This window comes from Natrix helvetica, assembly GCF_964273705.1.
Source record: "Natrix helvetica genome assembly, chromosome: 3".
In the NCBI taxonomy this organism is placed as follows: Eukaryota; Metazoa; Chordata; class Lepidosauria; order Squamata; family Natricidae; genus Natrix; species Natrix helvetica.
The window spans coordinates 76322974-76345311 of record NC_138549.1 but is presented as its reverse complement, the minus strand read 5'-3'; the positions used below and the strand labels follow the sequence as shown (position 1 = coordinate 76345311).

The window sequence follows — 22338 nt, the reverse complement described above, 5'->3', positions numbered from 1 at the left end:
GCAGCCACTTTCCTCGAGCCTCCTTGCTGCACGGGCAATTTGGAGCCCCTCTCAACCTGGTGGTGCCATGTCTTTTAGGCGCGGGCCTGCTCCTCACTCCAGGATCGGCAGGAGGAATGCCCAACACCACATGCACTCTTTTTTTGGCTGTCGGACACTCGGGCAGCTCTGGATTTTGGCGAGGGCAGACCTGGAGATCTTGGAGGAGCCAGAGGTTTTGGGACCCTCTCCAGCCAGCAGGCCAGACCCTTCCTTTGCAAGGTGGGCAGAGCGGCTAGGGAGGCCATCAGTGGTTCCAGATTCCAGAGGCTTCCAAGGGGCAGAATAAGGATTAGGCACCAGAAGGAACTTGAAAAGCAGTTTGCCAGGGCTCAGGGGTAAACTGTAGCCCAGGTCCAACAGAAGGACCAGCTGGGTTCCCCAGTGGGGCTGGGGCCTATCCAGTCATGCCAGGCCTCCTCAGTGAGAGGGATCCACAGGGTTTTTCCTCAGGTGGCCTTTCCAGGGGATCCAGATCCACTTCTTCCTCCTTGGGTGAGGATGCAGACCTATTTGATTGTAGAAGCTTATCAGATGGGGAAGTTAGTCCTTCTCCTGTCCCATCAGCTAGGGGCCCCTCTCCGGTCCCCTCTGTGGCAGGGCTCCGACCAGTGGAGGACCAAGGTATGTCCCTTTCTGCTGAAATGCATGAGGTGATTGCTAAGGCAATTTCTCAGGGTATTGCTGAGGGCTTGCAGCAACATGCAGCACCAGAGCCAGTGGCTGTGCAGGCTCCAGCTCCCACCCAGGGCCACAGGTGCAATCTCGTCCCAACAGGCCCATTTTGCCTCCTCCTTCTGTGGTTAACACAGCTTCATTGGGAAGGATGAAGACCTAGGGGAGCAAGACTCTCTGAGGATCAGGGTATAGTTCTGGATAAACCCGCTTTTGCGGGGCTGTTCAAGCCTATCTGTTTAAGGCCATTTTATTTAAGGCTAAAGTGACGACTTGTATGGAAGTCGCTCCCCCTCCAGAGAAGGCCACCACAGACCCAAATGATCACAGCGAGAGTCTGTTTAATGACCAGGTTAAGACACAACTTCCCCTAACTTGTTTAAAGACGTGGTTTAGCGTCAATGGATACAACTGGGAACCCTAGCTACCCCAGGGGGCAGTGACAAGAAGTTGTATTCGGTCGAGTCCAGCATGGCAGCTCTCACCTCATCTTTGGTCTTACTACCTGACCTTCTAGAGCAGCGGTTCTCAACCTATGGGTTGAAACCCCTTTGGGGGTCGAACAACCCTTTCACAGGGGTCACTTAAGACCACCGGAAAACATATTTTCGATGGTCTTAGGAACCAAGACACCTGCGTTCCAGTGTTGGGAGCCAGGGGAGCAGAGGCGGCGGACAGCAGCGGCGCTGCCTTGCGAAAGGGAGGGGCTACCTGACAGGAGCGGTGGTGCGAGGACAACCTGCGCCCAGCCAATTGCAACACGAGAGGCACCAGTGAGCGGATTGGATGGCTGCGCTTGACGAGGGTAGGATAGGAGGGAGAATGGAGCACCTGAGCGCTGGTGAGGCAGCGCCCTGAGAGGTGGCCGGGCTGAGCTTGGTCTCCTAGCAGCGAGGGGAGCGGAGGGATGTCGGGAAGAAGGAGCCGAGAACCGAGGCAGGAAGGATGGCGATGATGTCCCTTCAGTCTGCAGCCTCCTCTTCGGAGACTTGGAAGTTCACGCGGGCGCTCTGCAGCAGCTGGCTGCAGACGTTCAGGTTTTTCCTTTTCTGTAAAAACTTCCGTCCATTCACAAGGAGACCCGCCTTGGTTTCCTTCCCACGATATCTATGAATGAATGAGTGGTTGGAAAACTTGGGAGCGAGAGGATTCCAGGAATTTAGGGGCAGAAGGGAAAAAAGGTAGCCATCACAAAACATCTTCAGCAGCCGCTTTGAAAAAAAATAAAACACTACATCTTTTCATTTTACGTTTTAAGCTTCCATGCTTAGAATAGAATGGAATGAAATAGGAAAACGGAATGGAATGGGAATGGGAATTTATTATATTATATTATATTATATTATATTATATTATATTATATTATATTATATTATATTATAATATTATATTATATTATATTATATTATATTATATTAATTATATTATTATATTATATTATATTATATTATATTTATTATATTATATTATATTATATTATATTATATTATATTATATTATATTATATTATATTATATTATATTATATTATATTATATTATATTATATTATATTATTATATTATAATATTATATTATATTATATTATATTATATTATATTATATTATATTATATTATATTATATTATATTATATTATATTATAGGATGAGGATAAGGATAAGGATAAGGATAAGCGGAAGGTGATGCCATCCATGTCTCGTAAGCATTACCGTAGGTCCTTATCTTCCTATCACAGGCAGCCCTTTTGGTCTGCGGACCCGCAACCCAGTTATATTATATTATATTATATTATTATATTATATTATATTTATTATATTATATTATATTATATTATATTATATTATATTATATTATATTATATTATATTATATTATATTATATTATATTATATTATATTATATTATATTATATTATTATAGGATGAGGATAAGGATAAGGATAAGCGGAAGGTGATGCCATCCATGTCTCGTAAGCATTACCGTAGGTCCTTATCTTCCTATCACAGGCAGCCCTTTTGGTCTGCGGACCCGCAACCCAGTACGTTCTCCTTCCAACAGCCATACCAGCAGGGAACGGACTGCTGCAGGACAGCCAGCCCTTTCGTGACAGGGGTCATCAACAACCCTTCTCCCATCAGTCTTACCGCGGAGGGTATGGCAATAAGCCATTTAGATGCAACAAGTGACCACCATCTCAATCCTCCCATAGGGGGGTGGCTTCAGATCTTTGCCGCCCAATGGGAGGAAATAACATTGGATGTGTGGGTTCTACAAACCATTTGCCTGGGTCTCATCTTAGAATTTCTCCCCCCCCCTCCCGGTCTGAGGCACTTTATCCATTGCCCAACCTCTTGTTGTACCACTAAGAGAGGTCTCACGGAGGCCAAAATCCATCATGTGAGCGACATCAGGGCCATAAAACCAGTTCCCTTGGGTCAGGAGTGAAGGGGTTTCTATTCCTTTCTGTTCCTAGTGCTCAAGAGCTCGGGGTAGTGGAGAGCAATCTTAGACCTCAAAAGGCTCAAAGAATATGTTATTTACAAAAAGTTCAAGATGCAGTCCCTACAGTCCATCCTGGGCTGTGTTCGAGAAGGGGACCTGCTAATGTCCATCGACTTGAAGGAGGCATATCTTCACATTCCCATCAGACCAGCGCACTGAAGGTTCCTGAGATTTTATTTTGCAGTGTCCCATTTTCAGTACCAAGCCCTGCGGTTCAGTCTGTCATCGGCCCCCAGGACCTTCACGAAAGTTCTGTCAGTGATAGCTGCCCATCTCAGGTCGCACACAATATTCCTCCAGTGCTATCTCAATGACATTTTGATCCAGTCGTCCTCCCTGGCACAGCAGCTAGAGCTCTCAGAACGACTATGCATGTTCTTCAGCATCACGGATTCTCCATCAACATCGAAAAAAGTCATTTGTCTCCTTCCACTAGACTGTTACATCTCAGAGCAGTGATAGATACGTCCTCTTGCCAGGTGTTCCTCTCCCAGGACCGCATTGCCAGCCTTCGGGATCTCATGCAGCAAGTAATCCAGTCACCCAGCAGTCTATCCAGTCTCTCTCCCAACAACTGGAGAAGATGATTTCATGCCTGGCAATTATTCCCTGGGCCAGACTGCATGAATGGGACTTCCAGTGGTTTCTGCTCCCGCTGCAGCGGGCCAACGCCAACAACTTGTCAACCAGGGTTCACCTCCCCACCAAGGTGTAACGTTCTCTTCGATGGTGGCTGTCTCTGGCCTTGACACAAGGGACTCTCTTCAAAGAACCGGCTCACCTCACCATCATGTCGGATGCTAGCTTGTATGACTGGGGTGCTCATCTTGGCAACCAGATTGCTCAGGGCAAGTGGACCAGTTGGGATCTTGCCCACAACATAAACTGGTTGGAGCTGAGGGCAGTGAGAATCTATTCAGGCGGAGCACATCTCCGGGGTGAACAACGTAAGAGCAGATTGGCTCAGCAGGACAACACTACATCATTTGGAGTGGCGCCTGCATCCGCTGTTGTTCCATCAAATCACCTTGAGGTTCGGCCTCCCCCTGATCAACCTCTTCGCTACACTGGAAAATACTCAACTTCCGTGATACTTCACCAGGTTCCAGTCACCCCAGGCAGAGGGAGTGGACACTGTGTGATGCCCCTGGCCACCGGGGCTTCTTTATTCCTTCCATTGTTGCTGAGTCCCAGAGTAATAAGGAAGATTTGAGGGGAGCAAGCAGAGATCCTAGTAGTGGCACCTCATTGGTCCAGACGGACCTGGTTCGCCGACCTAACCAGCCTCTCCATTGCCCGCCCCTGGAGGATTCCCCAGGAGTTAATCTCTCTCAGCAGGGGACCTTCTCCCATTCAGAACCTCAGTGGCTGTGGTTGGCCGTCTGGCGCTTGAGAGGGACCTCCTGAGGAGGGATAGACTCTCCAGTAGGGTCATTGATACCATCCAAGCCTCCAAGCATCCTTCCACCACCAGAATCTATCACGCCACCTAGTCCATTTTTTCTTCTTCGCACGACGTTTGCCCTTCTATTTCCTCGATCCCGTAGGTTTTGGACTTTCTTCAAGAGGGCCTTGACAAAGGACTTGCTACTAATACTCTTAGACGGCAGCTAGCGGCGTTGTCCATGATCATATCTCCGCACGCTCTGTTGCCACTCAGCAGGCACCCTAGGGTGCGCTCCTTTCTGAGGGGAGCTTCTAACCTACAACCTCCAGTAGTACATCACTATCCTTCCTAGGAGCTTCTGCTGGTTCTCAGAGCTCTTTCAGCTGCTCCCTTCGGACCCTTACACAGCTCGTCCTTGCGACATCTCACTCTTAATACTGCCTTCCTCATTGCCATTACATTGGCTAGAAGGATTTCAGAGATGGCAGCATTGTTGGTTAGGGAGGATCTATGCACCATTCACACTGACAGGGTGGTTCTGCGACTAGATCCCTCTTTTTTGCCGAAGGTACCTCTTACTTCCATCAAGCGCAGAAGGTGGTGCTCCCGGATTTTTGTTCAAAATCTACTCATTCCAGGGAGCGCCATTGGCACACCCTGGACATTCAAAGGGTGATCAAGAGATATCTCAAGTGTACATCCTCCTTCCAGCATTCGGAGGTGTTTTTTGTCTCTTTTCAGCCTACGTCCATGGGCCGTAAGTTCATGTTGTCTACCATCGAACACTGGATCAAAGCTTATATCTCCATTGCTTACGAACATCAGGTTAGCCTCCCGCCCCCACTCTACCAGGAGCGTAGCCACCATGGCAGCCTGGGATACCTAGGCTTCGATTTAAGAGATCTGCAAGGCCGCGACCTGGTCTGCTCCTTCATTGTTCATCAGACATTATAAAATAGATGCCATTTTTGGCAGGAAAGTTTTGCAGTCAGTTCTATCTGCAACCTAGGGTTCAGAGTTGGGTCGTTAGTTGAGTTATTGTTGGTTGTTCCTTCCAGTTGACCCACCCTAGTGATATTTTTTGCTTGGATATGTCCCATGCTTAGACTCTCGAAGCAGCGCACAGGAGAATGACCATTGGCTTACCTGAAGGGTTGTTCTCTGTGCGCTGCGGAAGAGTCCAACCCCACCCTGGGGTTTCTTTGCTGTGTTGTTTTTCTCTTGGATTGCACCGAACAATCTGTATATGAATGGTCGAAGTTCTACCGGCTTCATCAACAGATCTGTCTGTCGGGACCATGCCTTCATTGAAAAACTGACCTCAAGAGGAGACCAGTTGGCCAATTGTTTTGGCCAATTTGGAGAATTGGCCAAAACAATTCAATCCAGTCCTTGGGCAGAGGACGATAATTTAACCCATGCTTGGACTCTTCCACAGCGCACAGAGAACGACCCTTCAGGTAAGTCAATGGTCAATTTCAAACAAGTAGTTCATAGTTTAGAATGAAATATACTAATCAGTAGACATGAAAAGGAAGAGGAGAGACAGGCAGTAGAATATATTGGTATTGTTAAAAGAAAAAAGAAAAAGTACCATTTTTCAAAATTTCCTCTAAATTATTTAATAACTTGAATTATTTAAATTGCTCCAAAAATGTAGGTGCCTATGTATATTAATCATAATTATAATTTTGTGTGCGCCTAACACCTCATTTAAAAGACATGTGTTTGGTAAAATGATTACAGGTAATACTCGACTTAAAACCACAATTGAGCCCAATATTTCTATTGTTATTAAGTGAGTCTTGTCCCATTTTATGACCTTTTCCACCTCATTTTAGCAAATCCTTGTAGTTCTTAAGGGAATCATGTGGCCATCAGGCAAATGTGCTTCACCCATTGACCATTTGCTTGTCAGAAATCAGCTGGAAAATGGTGATAACATGACCTCAGGACAGTGCAACTGTCATAAATACATGCCACTCAACAATCACTTGAATTTTAATCACATGACCACGAAGACACTGCAATGGTCATAAATGTGAAAACTGGTCATAAGTCATTTTTTCACTGCCATTGTAATTTTGAACAGTCATTGAATGAATGGTTGTAAGTCAAGGACCTGAATATGAACCACATATTATTTAACATGAGTTCTTTAAAAAGCACCCATAAATATTCATCCTCTTATATATATGGAGGTGCATTCTTTTATTATATCAGAATGCTCACTCTCTTAATTTTCTGAAAATCCAAACACTTTTCTTTCATTAATATTAGTATTCAACAGATTTAACTGCTGGAAGTTCCTTTTCTAGGCATAGTGTGGAGATGGGGATCTATTGTGACGGCAGATCCTCCTTCTACTTATTTAAATATTTACAGGCAAGCAGCATGCATCTTGTTGTTATAAAGCTGTGACCAGGGTTGAGCTAATGAACAGAAAAAGTTCGTCATGAAGTACCATTGTATTGCTCTCTACTTTGTGTTTTAACTATATCTTTCTGCCCTCCTTTTAAAAAGAAGTGTAATTGAAAATACATGGGTACATACCCCATGTATAGCAGCATTCCTTCTAACATTTGGGGACTGAAGATCAATTTCAGTGCTCCATTCTGTTTATAGTTAGTACATTAGTTACAGATTTAGTGCCTTAATTTTTCACTATGTCAGATTTGACAATTTCCAATATTGTATTTATGTGTGTGTGAACTCATTCACATGTATTCCCTTTTGATCATTCAGGGCAGTACCTGCAAGTATGTCCAATCACACTTGGCCAATAAAGAATTCTATTCTATTCTATTCTATTTCTCTCACTGATTCCAAAAGTTGGTGATTCTGGCCTCTGCATGTTTCCCAGTTTATCAGCATCACTTTGTAAGAATAGTGTACTTTTTCCTTATGCTACAAGACAAAGAGCAATGAGAACCCAATACAATTGAAGTGATCTTAGAGTTAGTATGTGCAATATCTTTTCAATAGCAGCAAACTGTCTCTTAGGTTTAAACAAATTGAAATGTTTTTCACACCTCCGCTATGCATTAGTCATCCTTGAGGTTAATTTAAAACATTGTTAATCTGCGAAAAAAATAGCAGATAACAGGATAGTGTTCATTTGTACCATATTCCATTTTTTTTAATTGGAGCGAAGACCTGTTGAATTCAGTGAAGTTTGTGCGTTAAAAATGCTTAAGATTATTTCTTTTGCTTTTACATTGTTCCAATAATCACCTTATAGAAAGTTGACTGGTTTTCTAAAATTTATACAGGTTCCTATCCATTAGGTACCTTGCTTCCTTTTTAAAATATTGTATATGGTACATCTCTCTCTCTCTCTCTCTCTCTCTCTCTCTCTCTCTCTCTCTCTCTCTCTCTCTCTCTCTCTCTCCCTCCCTCCCTCCCTCCCTCCCTCCCTCCCTCTCTCTCTCTCTCTCTCTCTCTCTGTTAATAACGAGTGAATCGGTTACTTCACAAACTTCTAATTTCAATATTTTTTTAAATAAATTGGGATTTTTTTAAAAAATGGGTATGGTTAAACATGTATCAATATTGGAATAGGTTCTCCGTGGTCTAAATGAATTAGACTCTAAACTTTTATCTGAATCCATGGTGCTTAAATATAAATGGAAAAGATCACAACTATAGGGAGAGGACCTATACTATAAAGGTCTTTCTGCGTAGATTATGAACATAGTAACTCAGTAATTCTTTTCCAAAACTATAGTTATAATTAGACCCAATGGGGGTCTCTGTCTTTGATCATATCACAGTAACTGTGACTTTACATTGGAAAATGTCACTACTGTGAAGGTTTATCACCTGTAGAGCTAGTCTTTTCTCTGATGCCATGTTCAGCTCTCATTAGCATTATTCAGAGTTTCATTGTTAATTAGACTGATGCTTCAATTACAATAATCATTGTCAAGAATAATAATGGCTGCTTATCTGAAGAAAAAAGAATATTCACGGTTGCTGATTTTTAAAAAACCTTGACATTTGTTTTTGTAATGTCTTTTGATTTACATAGATAAATACAATACTCGCTGAGATGAGGCATTTTGCATGCGCTGCACTCAGTGATATTTGCAACCTGTGAACTTATCTGCAAAATAAGAACTATTAATTCACTATTAACTCTAATACAATTCTTCTGTAAAAGCAAACATGCTCTGGTTCTGAGAATTATTGGCAGAATACTTTCTGCAGTTGTGGAGCTTTTCTTCAGTTCCCATAGTTTTAATCTAGGCCAGGGGTGGCGAACACGCGGCTCTCGAGCTGCATGCGGCTCCCGGCCAAAATGAATGCAGCTCTTTGCCTCTTATCATTATTTTGTATACTGTGGCTCTTTGCCAAGTTTGGATTTTGTCCCTTTTGGCGCTAAACCCAGATCGCACGCTCCCTTTCGGCGCTAAACCCGGAAGTACGGTCTTGCCCCGCCCCTGGCGACGCGACGACTCTTGCCTGCGCTCCACCAGCTCGGCTGGGAACGGAGACGTTTCTCTGCTCAGCAATGTCTTCAGTGGAGTGGTGGCAGCCTGGCAGGCTGAGCCTGCGTCCCTTTCAGGTGCTCCGCTCCACTGAGGAAATGTCTCCGTTCCCAGCCGAGCTGGTGGAGTGCAGGCAAGCGTCGTCGCGTCGCCAGGGGCGGGGCAAGACCGTACTTCCGGGTTTAGCGCCGAAAGGGAGCGCGTGGTGTGGCTCTCTGACTCTCACAGTTTAAAATTTTGGCTCTTTTTGTCGAACTTGTTCGCCACTCCTGATCTAGGCCATTGAGCAAGAACTTCATATGAGTTCCATGTGTATCTGTATAGAACTTATTGCCTTATATGCTAACTGCCTGAAAAAATACATATAAATGGAATGTGTACACAGTCTTCTGGGACTCAAGAGCCATATTAGGCGTAAAAGCATATGGATCTTTACACATTTATTCGCACACAAATGTTAGTCTCTCTTCCATTCATACTTCACTTAAACATCCAATTCAGTGTTTCAACTTTCACTTTATCCATCCTGACCTCCCATTGCGTCCTTTCTTCTTTTCCCAACTTTGTGATAAACCCTTTGAAAAGCAGATTATGTTTTAAAATATACTATGGGCAGTTATTTATAACGTACATTCTTGGGTATACTATCTTAACCTGGGCTATATAACATGAGTTCTGACACTGAACTGCTTCAGAGATAGATACAACTCATAAGCTGCAGTATGGTGATTTTATAAAAGCATTGTCATTACCATTTAGTTGAACCATTTCTGGCTCATGATAAAGTACAGCATTAGTGAAATATCTTCTGGCAGGAGAAAAAACACATGGTTCTGAGTTTGGTAGCACAGAATAAATGGGGTTACACTAAGAGATAAGCTAAATTTAAAAACCAAAGCAAGGTTTTGTAACTCAACTGAAAGATATCTGTTCCTCTTTATCTGAGACACCCAAATACATAGTATGATGGTAGCAAGAAATCTACAGAAAAAGAAACTCACAAACCACTTACTGTAAAATAATTAAAGCTTATTTATGTCAAGAGGCTTGGGAAAAAAAGAGAGCATAAACCAATTTGCATTAGCACTTATCAGCATCCCCTGCTTTCATTTCAATTAACAGATCAGCAGGTGTACTTTGCAGTTAAAAAGATAAGCTATCAAGGAAGAGTATGATTTTTTAGGCTGACCTGCAGACAACAGAGCTTGCCTGCTGATTGGGTTTGTACCTCCCTTTACCAATTTCTGAAGTGTTAAATTAACTGTTCTTCTCTGTCAATGCAGGTCTCGGCCTTGAAAAATCAACTGAAGAAGCAGTCCACGGCTACCGGTGATGGAGTAGCCAGGGCGTTCCTCAGAGCTCAGGTGGCCTTGTTTGGTTCCTACAGAGATGCACTAAGATACAAACCTGTAAGCTACCATTTATCATTCAGGGATCTATTTTCTAATTCTAAAGAATGTTTGCACATTTGAATTTTATCTATCTCATGGCAGTTAGAAAACTCCCGTGTTGTGCCATGTTATTTTTAGAAAGCAATATACAGTGATCAGATGAAGAAGAAAAAATTTAATTTTAATTCTATCATGCATTTATTATTTTTATAAATGACTTAATTAAATGACTCGGGAGTATTAGTATGTTTGCCAACTTGAGTCATTTATAAATAGTCTGCCTCCTATTTTCCCCAAAATAACCCTATGAGAGAGTCAGTGTCACCCAGCAGTCTTTCATGCCTAAGGCCACTCATGTTCTCCCAGGTTCTAATTTGGTGTCTTAATCGCTAAACCAAACTGGCTCTAAAAACACAAAATGCTTAATTTGCTCTTCATTTGTCTCACTTCTAATGTCAGTGGGTAAATCACTTGAAGAGTGGAGAGTACAATGTCAGATTTTGGTTCTCAGGTTGCAGTAATGAAGTTCATGTAGTCAGAATTATGTCAGTGAATAAACCAGAATTATTCTTAACATATATACTTCATTTATTTAGTTCCCCATTGTTGGATATTGTATTTATTTTTCTTTATTTTTGATTATATTTTATTTTATTCACACAGCAACTGATTTAGTTTTTTTTTAATTAAGTGGGTAAATAGTCTATATTTACATGCATGGTACTAAAATGAAACATTCTTTAAAATTATACATAAACACAGTGATTAAAAGCTCTTTTAGTTCAAATATAAATATAAGCGATCCTGAAATTTATATCGTTACCACCGAATGATCTTCATTTACCATACTATCTTTCAGTAAAATGATGCTTTTTAAGTTGAATCTGTGATGACATTGTTACTTCATAATTTAGCACAGAACAAAAGTTACACTAATATCAAAGAAATGGTGGAATAGAATCATTAAAGTAAGGATGCAAGAAGAGGGACAGAATAAAATGTGAATGGCAAAAAATAAAAATATTTTTTTAAAAAAGTAATTAACTAGAATTGTTAAATTGTCCCACAGTGAACTATCTCATGGCAAGTTGGCCACGGTGAGTTGGCTGTGGTTAGTTGACTGTGGCGAGTTGGCTGCAGGGAGTTAGCTGTGGCAAGGTGTCCCATTTCCTCTACTCAAACATGATTGTATTTTAAAAGTATGTTAATTAAGTATATTACAAATATATTTCCAATGTATGTAACATTTTACCCATCTTACAAAACATACAGCTTTTTGAGCTTGATTGTTAAAGTTTCTAAAGGCCCTTTAAGATTTCCTTAATCTAGTTTCTCTTAATCTAAAAATTTATATTGCCCCTTCTTGCATCATATCCTTGGACATTAATACTATAGGACATTAAATAACTGAAACAGAAGATGGTACTCTTTTTGGCTTTGAAATTTCTCCAATTTTTCAAACTATAATTGCCAAGCCTTAGTATTATTTAAACAAAACTCTTGTTATTTTTTTTTTCAAGTTAAGTGGTGGGTGGTTTTCACCCTTGCAGAGGTTCCAGTATCTTTTGTATGGCTTTATCTTTTTCTTGGCTTGGTTTCTGAAATGCTGCCAGATTTTTTAAAGTGAAGTATAAATCAAGTTAGTTGTTTATGTTCTTTATAATCTTTTAATGATATGGTTTTTGAGAAAGGTGATTTGTTTAGTGTATTACAGTATTTTTCTTCTTCCTGCTTTATCATGAAGAATTACACATTTATCGCACATAATTTTTCCCTTCCCAAAATATTTCTCGTAAGCAACTGGATTTTAACTGCTCTTGTTTTCTTGATACGTTTTGTACATAATAAATGTGGGCATACTTTTGCCATCATTTTTCGTCTCCTAACTTTAAACTTGGACTGTCATAAATAGGATTGGGATAACTCATTAAAGCAAAGACTTTACAAATGGGAAGTGTGATATATATTGTCCAACTATTTTGCCTTACTGGAAGATTCTCTGAGAACACCTCTTTTCCTTCCCCAACTTCTGTGACTGGCAGAAAATCTTCCTAGTCAGACAGAGGCTTTCACTATTCTGGCATTAAATTTCTTTTAAAAGTTATCCTTGTGACAAAGGAAGAATTGAAAATGCTTTGCTGCACTGTACAATTTATGAAGATTCATAATGTGTTTTACAATTTAAGTAAATTGCAAGGGCATTCAAAGCCATACTAAATGCAGCTATTATAAGTTGACTAATATGACTTAGTTTCTTTGAATATGGGCCAATTCTGTTTTACTGTTTGTACAATTTGCTGTAATTATGTTTTTTAAAATTCCTTTTATTTTGTGTATTTTAAACTTTTGATTTTAATGGAATTCTGGCCAGTGAGAACAAAGTTTGTAGTGTATTTGTTACTGTAAAATGGCCTTTAAATATCTTACTGTAGTCCACCTAAATTCAACCTTTGCGAGATGCCCTTAAAGAATACCTGTTGCAACCATTTGACTATGGTATGTTAGTCAAAGGCCAAAACTCATAAGTAAGCTAATTAATAAAATGATTATTATAAACCACGTTCTAATTGTGAATAAAAAGAATCATAATACATACTGTTATCTTTTTAAAGCAAAGATCTCTACTGAGCCAGCTTTGCATTTGCTTTTAGTATAATTATAGGATTTAGCTTATTTTATGTTCATGATAATGATTTACTCTGAGCTTGTGTGTCAAAAGTTATTTACAATTATATTAAGCAGCTAGTTTAAAATGTGGATGGAGCTTAAAAGGTATGTGTCCTGCTGTGCCTGCTAGCCCATGAAAAGGAGATGGGGATGTACAGAGTTCTGTGATAACTGTTATCAAGCGGACAGATATATTGTCTGGCCAAAAAGGGAAAAAAATCAGTCTGATATTAAAAATATTAGCAGTTAGCTCTTCAGTGCAGAATCCCCAATAGACTTTGATCAAAATATACTTTGAGAGTATGTTGGAAATAGGCAGTTACAGGAGATGATTATGAAATGTATCCGAAACACCATAATTGGATCTCTTCTTTTCCAAAGAAGATGAATCCCCTAATCTGTTTCTAAGTATAAGGGTTATGTAGCAATATCCCAAGATAATATAATGGTTTCAAGGCCTGTGCAATTTTTCCGGTTCACATATGCCAAAAGGATCTGAGTGTAAGATGCAGGGAATGAGTTGTGATCTATTGAATTCCTATCCCTGGCAATGTAAGGTATCCAGCGGTCCAATAGTTTCCCCTCTCTCTTGTATTTACTTGCATTTCTGATCCCAAAAGCTGCATATCGAATCAAAATGATTTGCTGTTATCAGTAATCCAAATAGACCATAAAAGGTCAACTTGATTATGAAATAGTTAATCCTAATCAGATTTCTGATCCTTAGCAAGTTTTGTACAGACACTCCTAGAATAATCCTCTTTTAGGTATTTGCATTTTAGCACTAGGATCAAGAATTAAGAAAATATCCATCAAGGAGTAGGAAGGAAACATTGTGGAAGACCCTTACAGTGGCATTTCTTTCTTTTTTCATATACTGTAGTGCCCAAAAATTGTAGACCAAAATGTAGACTAAAAGTCAATGTATGTAACAAGTCCAATATGTTTAGGAAAAGTGCATTGAGAAATGATTTGATGGTTACAGTATGACAGATTGCCATGATATTAATAGTTTGTAAATGTTCATTTGTACATAATCTTGGCTTTTTTCTTGGAGATGTCTATGGGGACATAAGAAAGGAGAATACTAGTCTTTAAACATAGGACTTTATACAAGTGCCTAACATATAACATCTTTGAATTACTTTTAAGTGTTTTAAGTTACAGCTGGTTTTAGTCTCTATGACTCATCTCAAATAGATCTCCATGTAGAGTCAATTAATTACTTGAGTTTCTGAGATATTGAAGTAATATAGTTTCCAATGATGGAAGGATTTAGAGGAGGTACTAGGTATGCACTAGTATCTAGCCTGTTTCAAAGAAGTTCAAAGAAGTTTCTGTTAAAATAGCCATTTTCATTTCTTAAAATTATTCATGTTATCTGTTAATTTCCCATCCACCAGAACCCGAGGTAGTCCTTACTTTACTTTTGAAGTTTCAGGGGTTGTGTAAACGTTATAGGCCTAAAATAATTCTCTTTCATTTCAGTTTCAAAAAGTTTCATTCAATTACTTTCATAAAGAATTCCAGCAAATCATTTGTACTGTAGCAATATACCCTCAGATATTAACAGTCCATAATTAATACAGATTCACTGCAATGCGATTGATACATAAAACCCTAAAGTATTCTGAATTATCTTTAATAGTTTGGAATTAAAGAATACTGTATTATTTTTAATACATAAAGTACAAATGGAAGGCTCAGTTTTTAATTCTAAGAGAATTGTCCAATGCAAATTTTCTCATGCTAGTCTTATTGAAAGTTAATCGAGGATTGTCATAAACTTGTTTCTACTTGACTGGTACAAAAGTATTCTGATAGTTTTTATTCAAATTATTATAGTAGTAGTAGTAACTTAAAGTCTTGGACTTCAAATATATAATTTTACATTTGTGGTGTTAGAAAATCACTTTGAACAACCCTTTAAGCTTTGCCTCTATTCTTACTGTGGTATGGTTTCTTTCTGGCATGTGGGCACCCATCTTAAATATGTTTAACCCTATTTTTAACCCATGAATAATACAGTTTTGTTTAGCTTTGTGACTTAAAAATAAATAAACCTTAACTGGATTCTTTTGAAAGTATTTACTATGGTACTATTTATATAAATTATTTGGGGAATATTCAACATTTCTGAATAATTAAATCAGCTAAATGTGAATGCATCCAGCAGAGAATTAAACAGATATGAGGACTTTATGGAAAATCCATAGTTAATTTGCATCATCAAAATTTAAATAATCCATTCTGGATTATTGGGCACGCTATATTTTGTTACAGAATCACAAGAAAAAAAGATCCACTGAGTCACATAAAGCAATTTGTGGATGTAAAAATGTGCTTTTAGTTTTTTTTAGTTTTTCAGTATTTCTGATATATTCCCCAAACCATAAAAACAAGATCCTTCATTTGCAGAAAAGATGAATTTTTAATTGAAGTAATGGAATTTTTTTAAATAATTAAAATGGATGTTAATTATTTCTAACCTGTTTGGTGCCCATGATTAGCTATTGATTGACTGTTTTTTTCTGAGATACTATAGGCATGACGGATAATGATTTTAAAATCTAACTTTTTACAAAATAATTCATTTTGGGCATTTGGTTTTCCTTACATTTAAAATACAGTAGTAGTCTGTGTATGTATCATAGGGAATCTATTTTTAGTGTGAAAAATAAGTTAAATTTACCAGGTTTAAAAATATTGATTGTGAGTACTGCTATATGCAAAATAATTGGTGTACTGCAAAGAAATATTAAATAGAACTGTTTATAAAAATGTATATTTCTTACCTTTTTCAAATTTAGGGAGAGCCTATCGTTTTCTGTGAGGAAAGCTTTATCAAGCATCGTTCCAGTTCTACTAAACATTTTCTGGAAACTGCGGTAAATCTCCAACTTTTTAAACAGGTATTTCTAAGATTTTTGATCTAATGCCATTCTAATGCATGTAGCATATGCGTATTCAGGGACAGAGAAATGGATACAACATTGTCAATAGCAGTTTCTGAATTTTGATTCGAGTTGTAAAGGATTTTTATGATCTGAGGAGAAACAAGAATATAGCCAGGATAAATATTTGTACATTTCTATTATAATCCCTAAAGGTTCTTTCTAGTGACAACTTTTTGAGGAAATAAGAGATAAACCTGCTTCAATTAAAAGGTCTTGGGTTTCTTCTAATATATTTAACTGTATTTCTATTTGGAATCATCTCTATTTTCCTGTGAGCATCCAAAATCTGTTTTGGCAGATTTTCTAATCCTCTAGAACAGATCTGGCAGGTATGTGGGAAAGTATTAATAAATAGTTCTGATACAGGTAAAATTCAACCAATCATAATTTAAGCCATTATTCAATGAATAGCTGTTTTTTATATATAAAGTTTTGTATAAATATGTACATTTAATCCTGATTAATCCACACAACCCTGAAAGAGTGCAGAGAAGAGCAACAAAGATGATTAGGGGACTGGAGACTAAAACATATGAAGAACGATTGCAGGAACTGGGTATGTCTAGCTTAAGAGAAAGAAGGACTAGGGGAAACATGATAGCATTGTTCCAATATCTCAGGGGTTGCCACAAAGAAGAGGGAGTCAAACTATTCTCCAAGGCACCTGAGGGTAGAACAAGAAGCAATGGGTGGAAACTAATCAAGGAGAGAAGCAACTTAGAACTGAGGAGAAATTTCCTGACAGTTAGAACAATTAATCAGTGGAACAGCTTGCCTCCAGAAGCTGTGAATGCCCCAACACTGGAAGTCTTTAAGAAGATGTTGGATAGCTATTTGTCTGAAAGGTATAGGGTTTCCTGCCTAGGCAGGGGGTTGGACTAGAAGACCTCCAAGGTCCCTTCCAACTCTACTATTGTATTGTATTGATTATTACTAATAAAAATTAGCAGAAGTCCAATTTTCAAATGTCTGCTAGCTTCCAGATCGTCTCTTAAACAGCTCCCTTCAGGACTAGGAAATTTGCTGGGTGAGGTGGGTATGATGCAAACATACGTGGAGAATAGAAGTGGGAGTCTATTCCCAGCTTCTTGATGCTCATACTTGAGGTCATGGATAATATAATTATTTTGGTATTCTTTTAAGAGGCTTTCTTATGGATGAACACATTGCTGTCAGGGTAATACAATAAATAACAAAATTAACAAAACAAAACAGTACTTTATTGACTTTTACTTTCTTTAAAATGGAAAATCAATTTAGTAGGACCATACCATTCAGGCATATTTCCAGTTGTTGTTGTTTTTTCAGATGTTACAGCTAAATCTTAGTTTGACATTAATTGCCCAGAAGGACATGTCTTTTAAATTATGCATGTCTTTACTTTCCCATTACACAGAGGGGAAAGTTAGAAGCTTTTTTAGTACTCTGATGTATCATATTGAGGGGAATTTGTGTTTGTCATATCTTATGATCATGGGTGATTTTCAAACATTTTTTAAAAACTAAACCTGTCTCCAGTTCAGATGTTATGAGGAACCTCTGTTCTTTAGAAGTGGGTGCTTTCTTATCTCTTCATTGTAGCAGAGCAGAGGAAAGGGTGAAAGTGCAGTGTTTCAGAACTGTTTTATCTGATGAATCTCAAAAGCTAGAACTCAAATTGTGTATCTGGAATTGAGAAAAAAAATCTTAGTTTTGAACGGTCTTGATATATATAGGGTTTAGAAGGCCTACTTCAATTGTAGGTATTAGCTGCCACATGCCGTTGATTGATGGCAGAAGATTAGTTTCTCTGCTGGCCTGTTGGAAACCATTGTTGGATAAAGAGAGAACAAAATGATACAAATCGGAACAGTCCTAAAAGCTTATTCTAAGCATTGGATAAACATTGCAGTCCAAGCTCCAGCACAAAATAGAAAACATTTTCTCTGATTAAAACAGGCAGAACCTTAGGTTGAAACACACACACACACACACACACACACAGAGAGAGAGAGAGAGAGAGAGAGAGAGAGAGAGAGAGAGAGAGAGAGAGAGAGAGAAACCGACCATGTTTAACTAATCTTCTGGCTCTCTTTGAAGATATAGTGCAAAACAGATAAGTGAAATTCACATGATGCTAGGTAATTTTCATTTTTAAAAAAGTTTTTGTTCTTGGAATTTAATGGTTGGTATAGAGATTTATGGCAGTAGAAGTGAAAAGTGCAGTTTCTAATTGGAAAGAATTCCCTATTATTCTGCAATAGGGAAAGAAATGTTTTGAAACTATTTCATGCTGTTTTAGTATTTTATATAATTCCTCCTCCTTGTCTTCCACTTCCCAGCTGCATCTGATCCACAAGAACTGTTTGTAATTAGGCATTTTTCAAGGTTACTTGAGCCGAAAGAGATTTGAATTTAAAGTGTTGCTTTAGGTTCAGTGGCAAATACTGTTTTTTAAACAGAAAAGAGGTTCAAAGAGAGAGGCAGATGGATGGATGGTATATGTGAAACAGCAGCAGGGCAAACATTTGCATTATTGTGATTCTGAAACATTTGTTTTGGAAAGTGAAATCTTAGTAATCATACAAATAGGTAGCAAAAGCAGTGTGTAAAAAGTATGCATTGCATATTACACCATAAATTTCTAACATACACACAGTTTCGAGATGTCTACTTAGATTTGTTAGTTGAATATAAAATGCCTCAAATAGAATTGGTTGATAATTGAAATGGAGTATCACACACAAATACATAATACAATACAATACATATTTCATTAGTTTCAGACATCTTTGAATGATTCGCCATATACTGTATATATGTAATTTCTCTAAAGCCTTGAATGTATATACTTCTAATAATAGCTATTTTGGATAAGTACAAAACTAAACTGATCAATAATTTAGTGACCTAAGAAAAGGGTTAAATCTTTAAACTTTGGGAAATATGTTTTACTGAAGTTGCTGATGGTGTAATACTTATGTGCATGGCTGCATTCTGCTAAGTCTAACAACAGAAAATGATTTTTTCTGGAAGTAGAGAAAACTGCTTTATCTGATTTGGAATAGAAAACATGATGTGTGTATGAAAAATGGATGAAATCCTTACCTGGTATATATTGTTAAGAGCAGAACATTGACCAAGTTTTTGCACCTCTATTCAATTTTTATAAGCCCCTGTGGTATGAATTGTTCAGGATAAAATCACTGAAGCAGTTCCAGTCTGGTAAAAACTAAAATATGACCTGATTTGACACATAAATTAATTTTATTATTAATAACTCTTGTATTCTTTAGGCAGTGCTCTGAATTGCTAATAGGACATATTTGTGTTTTTATACAATTCCCAATAAATAGGTATAATGTTTAAGCAGAGATATATAAAATCTGTTACTTAAAGTGAGGAAAAAAATAGGTAGATGGGTAAGAGTATTGTTCTTTGAGTTTGTCATTCGTCTTGGTGAAAACTGACAAATCCATCAAACACAATTAATGATGCTGCTGTTAATTTTTCATGAACTCCCAATTTGTATTAACATTTTGTATGTATAAGATTAGACTCAAAACAAATATCTCCTTTCAGTTCATGCTTAACACTCTGTTATCTTACGTTCATAAATCATGTGCTTGGTATGAGAGCAAGGAATGATTTCTTAACTCTCCCTGGATTGATAATGTTTTGTGGCTCAAAGAATGTTTTCTGCACAGTGATAGTTAAAGGTGCTTTATCTCATTCTTGCTGTGAAATAATCCAGTGATCCCTTTCCGTGGTCTGACCATGAACCAACCCATTTGGAAAAGGGCCAGTTTAAGGCTGAGGGGCGGGTGGAGGGAGAAGAATGTTAGCTAAGAAGAAGAGGAAATAATCAGTGATAGCATGTCCTTGGTTGCTACTGCTGAGTCTGCCTTTATCTATCCTCCTCTTAAAAATGTATTCATGGAACAGTTTGTTTCATGTCATCAGTCTATCCATTGACAAGCATCAGATTGTCACTGACAGGCCTGTTTGGATAATCTGTGATAGCATATGACAGCCAGCCAAATAATTAATTTTTATTGGCTCCTGTGTACCACTTCAGTTAGCAGCAATTTGGTATTCATGTTGGAAAATGTGCAGCCAGTCAAATGATTTCTTTGTTTATCTCATATTTTGGCTACCTAATCTTGGCAAAGAAGTATTACTCCTTGAAAGTATCCTAAAAATTCCAGTACTTTTGGAGGGTTGAGAAAGATTTTTTTTTTTAGCTTTATGAAAATATAATGTAAATTGAGAGTTTTTACAATACGTTGTTATTGCATTGAAAACTATACTGAGATTCTGATTGTCAATAATTTAAACTTGGCAGTTTTAACAAGGTTTCATTATTCTTTTCAGATTATGGATAGCCAGGTTTAAAGATGCTGGTGGATGGAGAATTAGAAACTTGCTTCTTCTTCTTTTTTAACATCAATTTATTTGTTTTAGCATTATCATAGTTTTGGCAAACTATGATAAATGCTAACTTCTGTTGATTGCAATCACTGTTTAAAATTATTAGCAGAAACTATTGTTTTAATTTTACAATGATAAATTTAAAAAAACGAAAAAAGAATTTTATTGTGAGAGAAAAGACATCCACATAGATCTTATAGTTTAGTTCTCTCGGCGAATGGGAGGGATTATAAATAATCATTTAGTAAACATTTACATTTTCAGTACATATAAATAGGTAGGATTTCATAAAAAATTTATAAAAATAAAGCTCTATAAAAATCCAGTATTTGTATACTTCTCATATAACTTATAGTATATATCTATCCTACATATCCTACTCTAATCTTTATTTCAGACAAATGGCTGTTTAGGATATTCTTGAAAACTTCCAATGAGCACCCAGAACTTCTGGAGGCAAACTGTTCCACTGATAAATTGGTCTGAAATTAATCCTTAGTTCTAGGTTGGATCTCTCTTTAATGATCTTCCACCCTTTATTTCTTGGCCTGCCCCCAGGTACAGAATAAATTGACCCCTTTTTTCTGTGACAGTCCCTCAAGCACTGGAAGACTGCTATAATATCATCCCTACTCCTTTTTGTTAGACTAAACATTCTTAGTTCCCTTAATCATTCAACATCTAGTTTAGCCTCCAGACCTATTATCATCTTTGTTGCTCTTCTCTTCACTCTTTCTAGGGGTTCAATATTTTTTGTATCATGGTGACCAGAATTGGATGCAGTATTCTAGGTGCAATCTTAATATAAAGCATTACTATCACTTAATGTGATATTCTTATTCGAATAGCAATTTATCAGGTCATAGTTCTGCTTTCCTGATTAAATACATTAAGATAATTTTATAAAAATCATAGCTAAAGTTCCTGTGAAGGCTTCCCTCAATATCCTTATGTCTCTCTGTCCCGTTGAACTTTAATTTTTTAAAAGATTGTTTTAAGACTGAGTTTCACAGAATAATGGGTGACTATAATCCAGCACCATGTGTAGAAGAAGTTAGTCTTCTGACTAATGAACCTTTGGGAAGTATAAAGGTAAAGGCAAAGGTTCCCCTTGGACATATGTGCTAGTTGTTCCCGACTCTAGGGGGCGGTGCTCATCTCCGTTTCAAAGCCGAAAAGTCAGTGCTGTGCAAAGATGTCTCCGTGATCATGTGGCTGGCATGACTAAACACCAAAGGCGCACAGAACACTGTTACCTTCACACCAAAGATGGTCCCTATTTTTCTACTTGCATTTTTTTACGTGCTTTCAAACTGCTAGGTTGGCAGAAGCTGGGACAAGTAATGGGAGCTCACTCCGTTACACGGTGCTAGAGATTTGAACCACCAAAATGTTGACCTTTCTGATCAACAAGCTCAGCGTCTTAGCCACTGAGCCAACGAGCCACTTGCATCCCTTCTTCGGGAAGTATAGAGGAGATTTTAAAAAAAACAATCTCCCCAGTTCCTTCTATTTTGGTATTGTTTGTGCCCATTAGCTTTTTATGCTCACAAGGTTCTAAATATATCTATCAGGCTAAAAAAGCTGCCATCTACTAGTATAAATTCTCAGGCAGCAAATTGTATAGAATTTATGAACTGGATTTATATCAATGTAATTAGAGATTTTCCTTTAAAAAAGTGTTCGAATGGAAATTAATTTCAGTAGAATATGTTTGGTACAAATGACAGACATTAACCTCTTTGCCTGTTTGGTACAGTATAAACTGGTATTTGTGCATTTCCTCCACTTTTGCATTCCTTGCATGTGTGAAATTCTTCT

At 38.0% G+C, this 22338-nt stretch overlaps 1 protein-coding gene across 4 annotated transcripts in view; it reads left to right on the top strand.

Annotated features, from left to right (window-relative positions):
* The window catches only part of DENND1B (DENN domain containing 1B), a 212086-nt gene that overhangs the window by 155716 nt on the left and 34032 nt on the right, over positions 1-22338 (top strand). For all 4 annotated transcript variants that reach the window (XM_081946402.1, XM_081946401.1, XM_081946400.1 and 1 more), the window contains 2 exons: positions 10376-10501; positions 15961-16062. In XM_081946402.1, coding sequence (XP_081802528.1) covers positions 10376-10501; positions 15961-16062 — 228 coding nt within the window. The remainder of the gene's footprint in view (positions 1-10375; positions 10502-15960; positions 16063-22338) is intronic.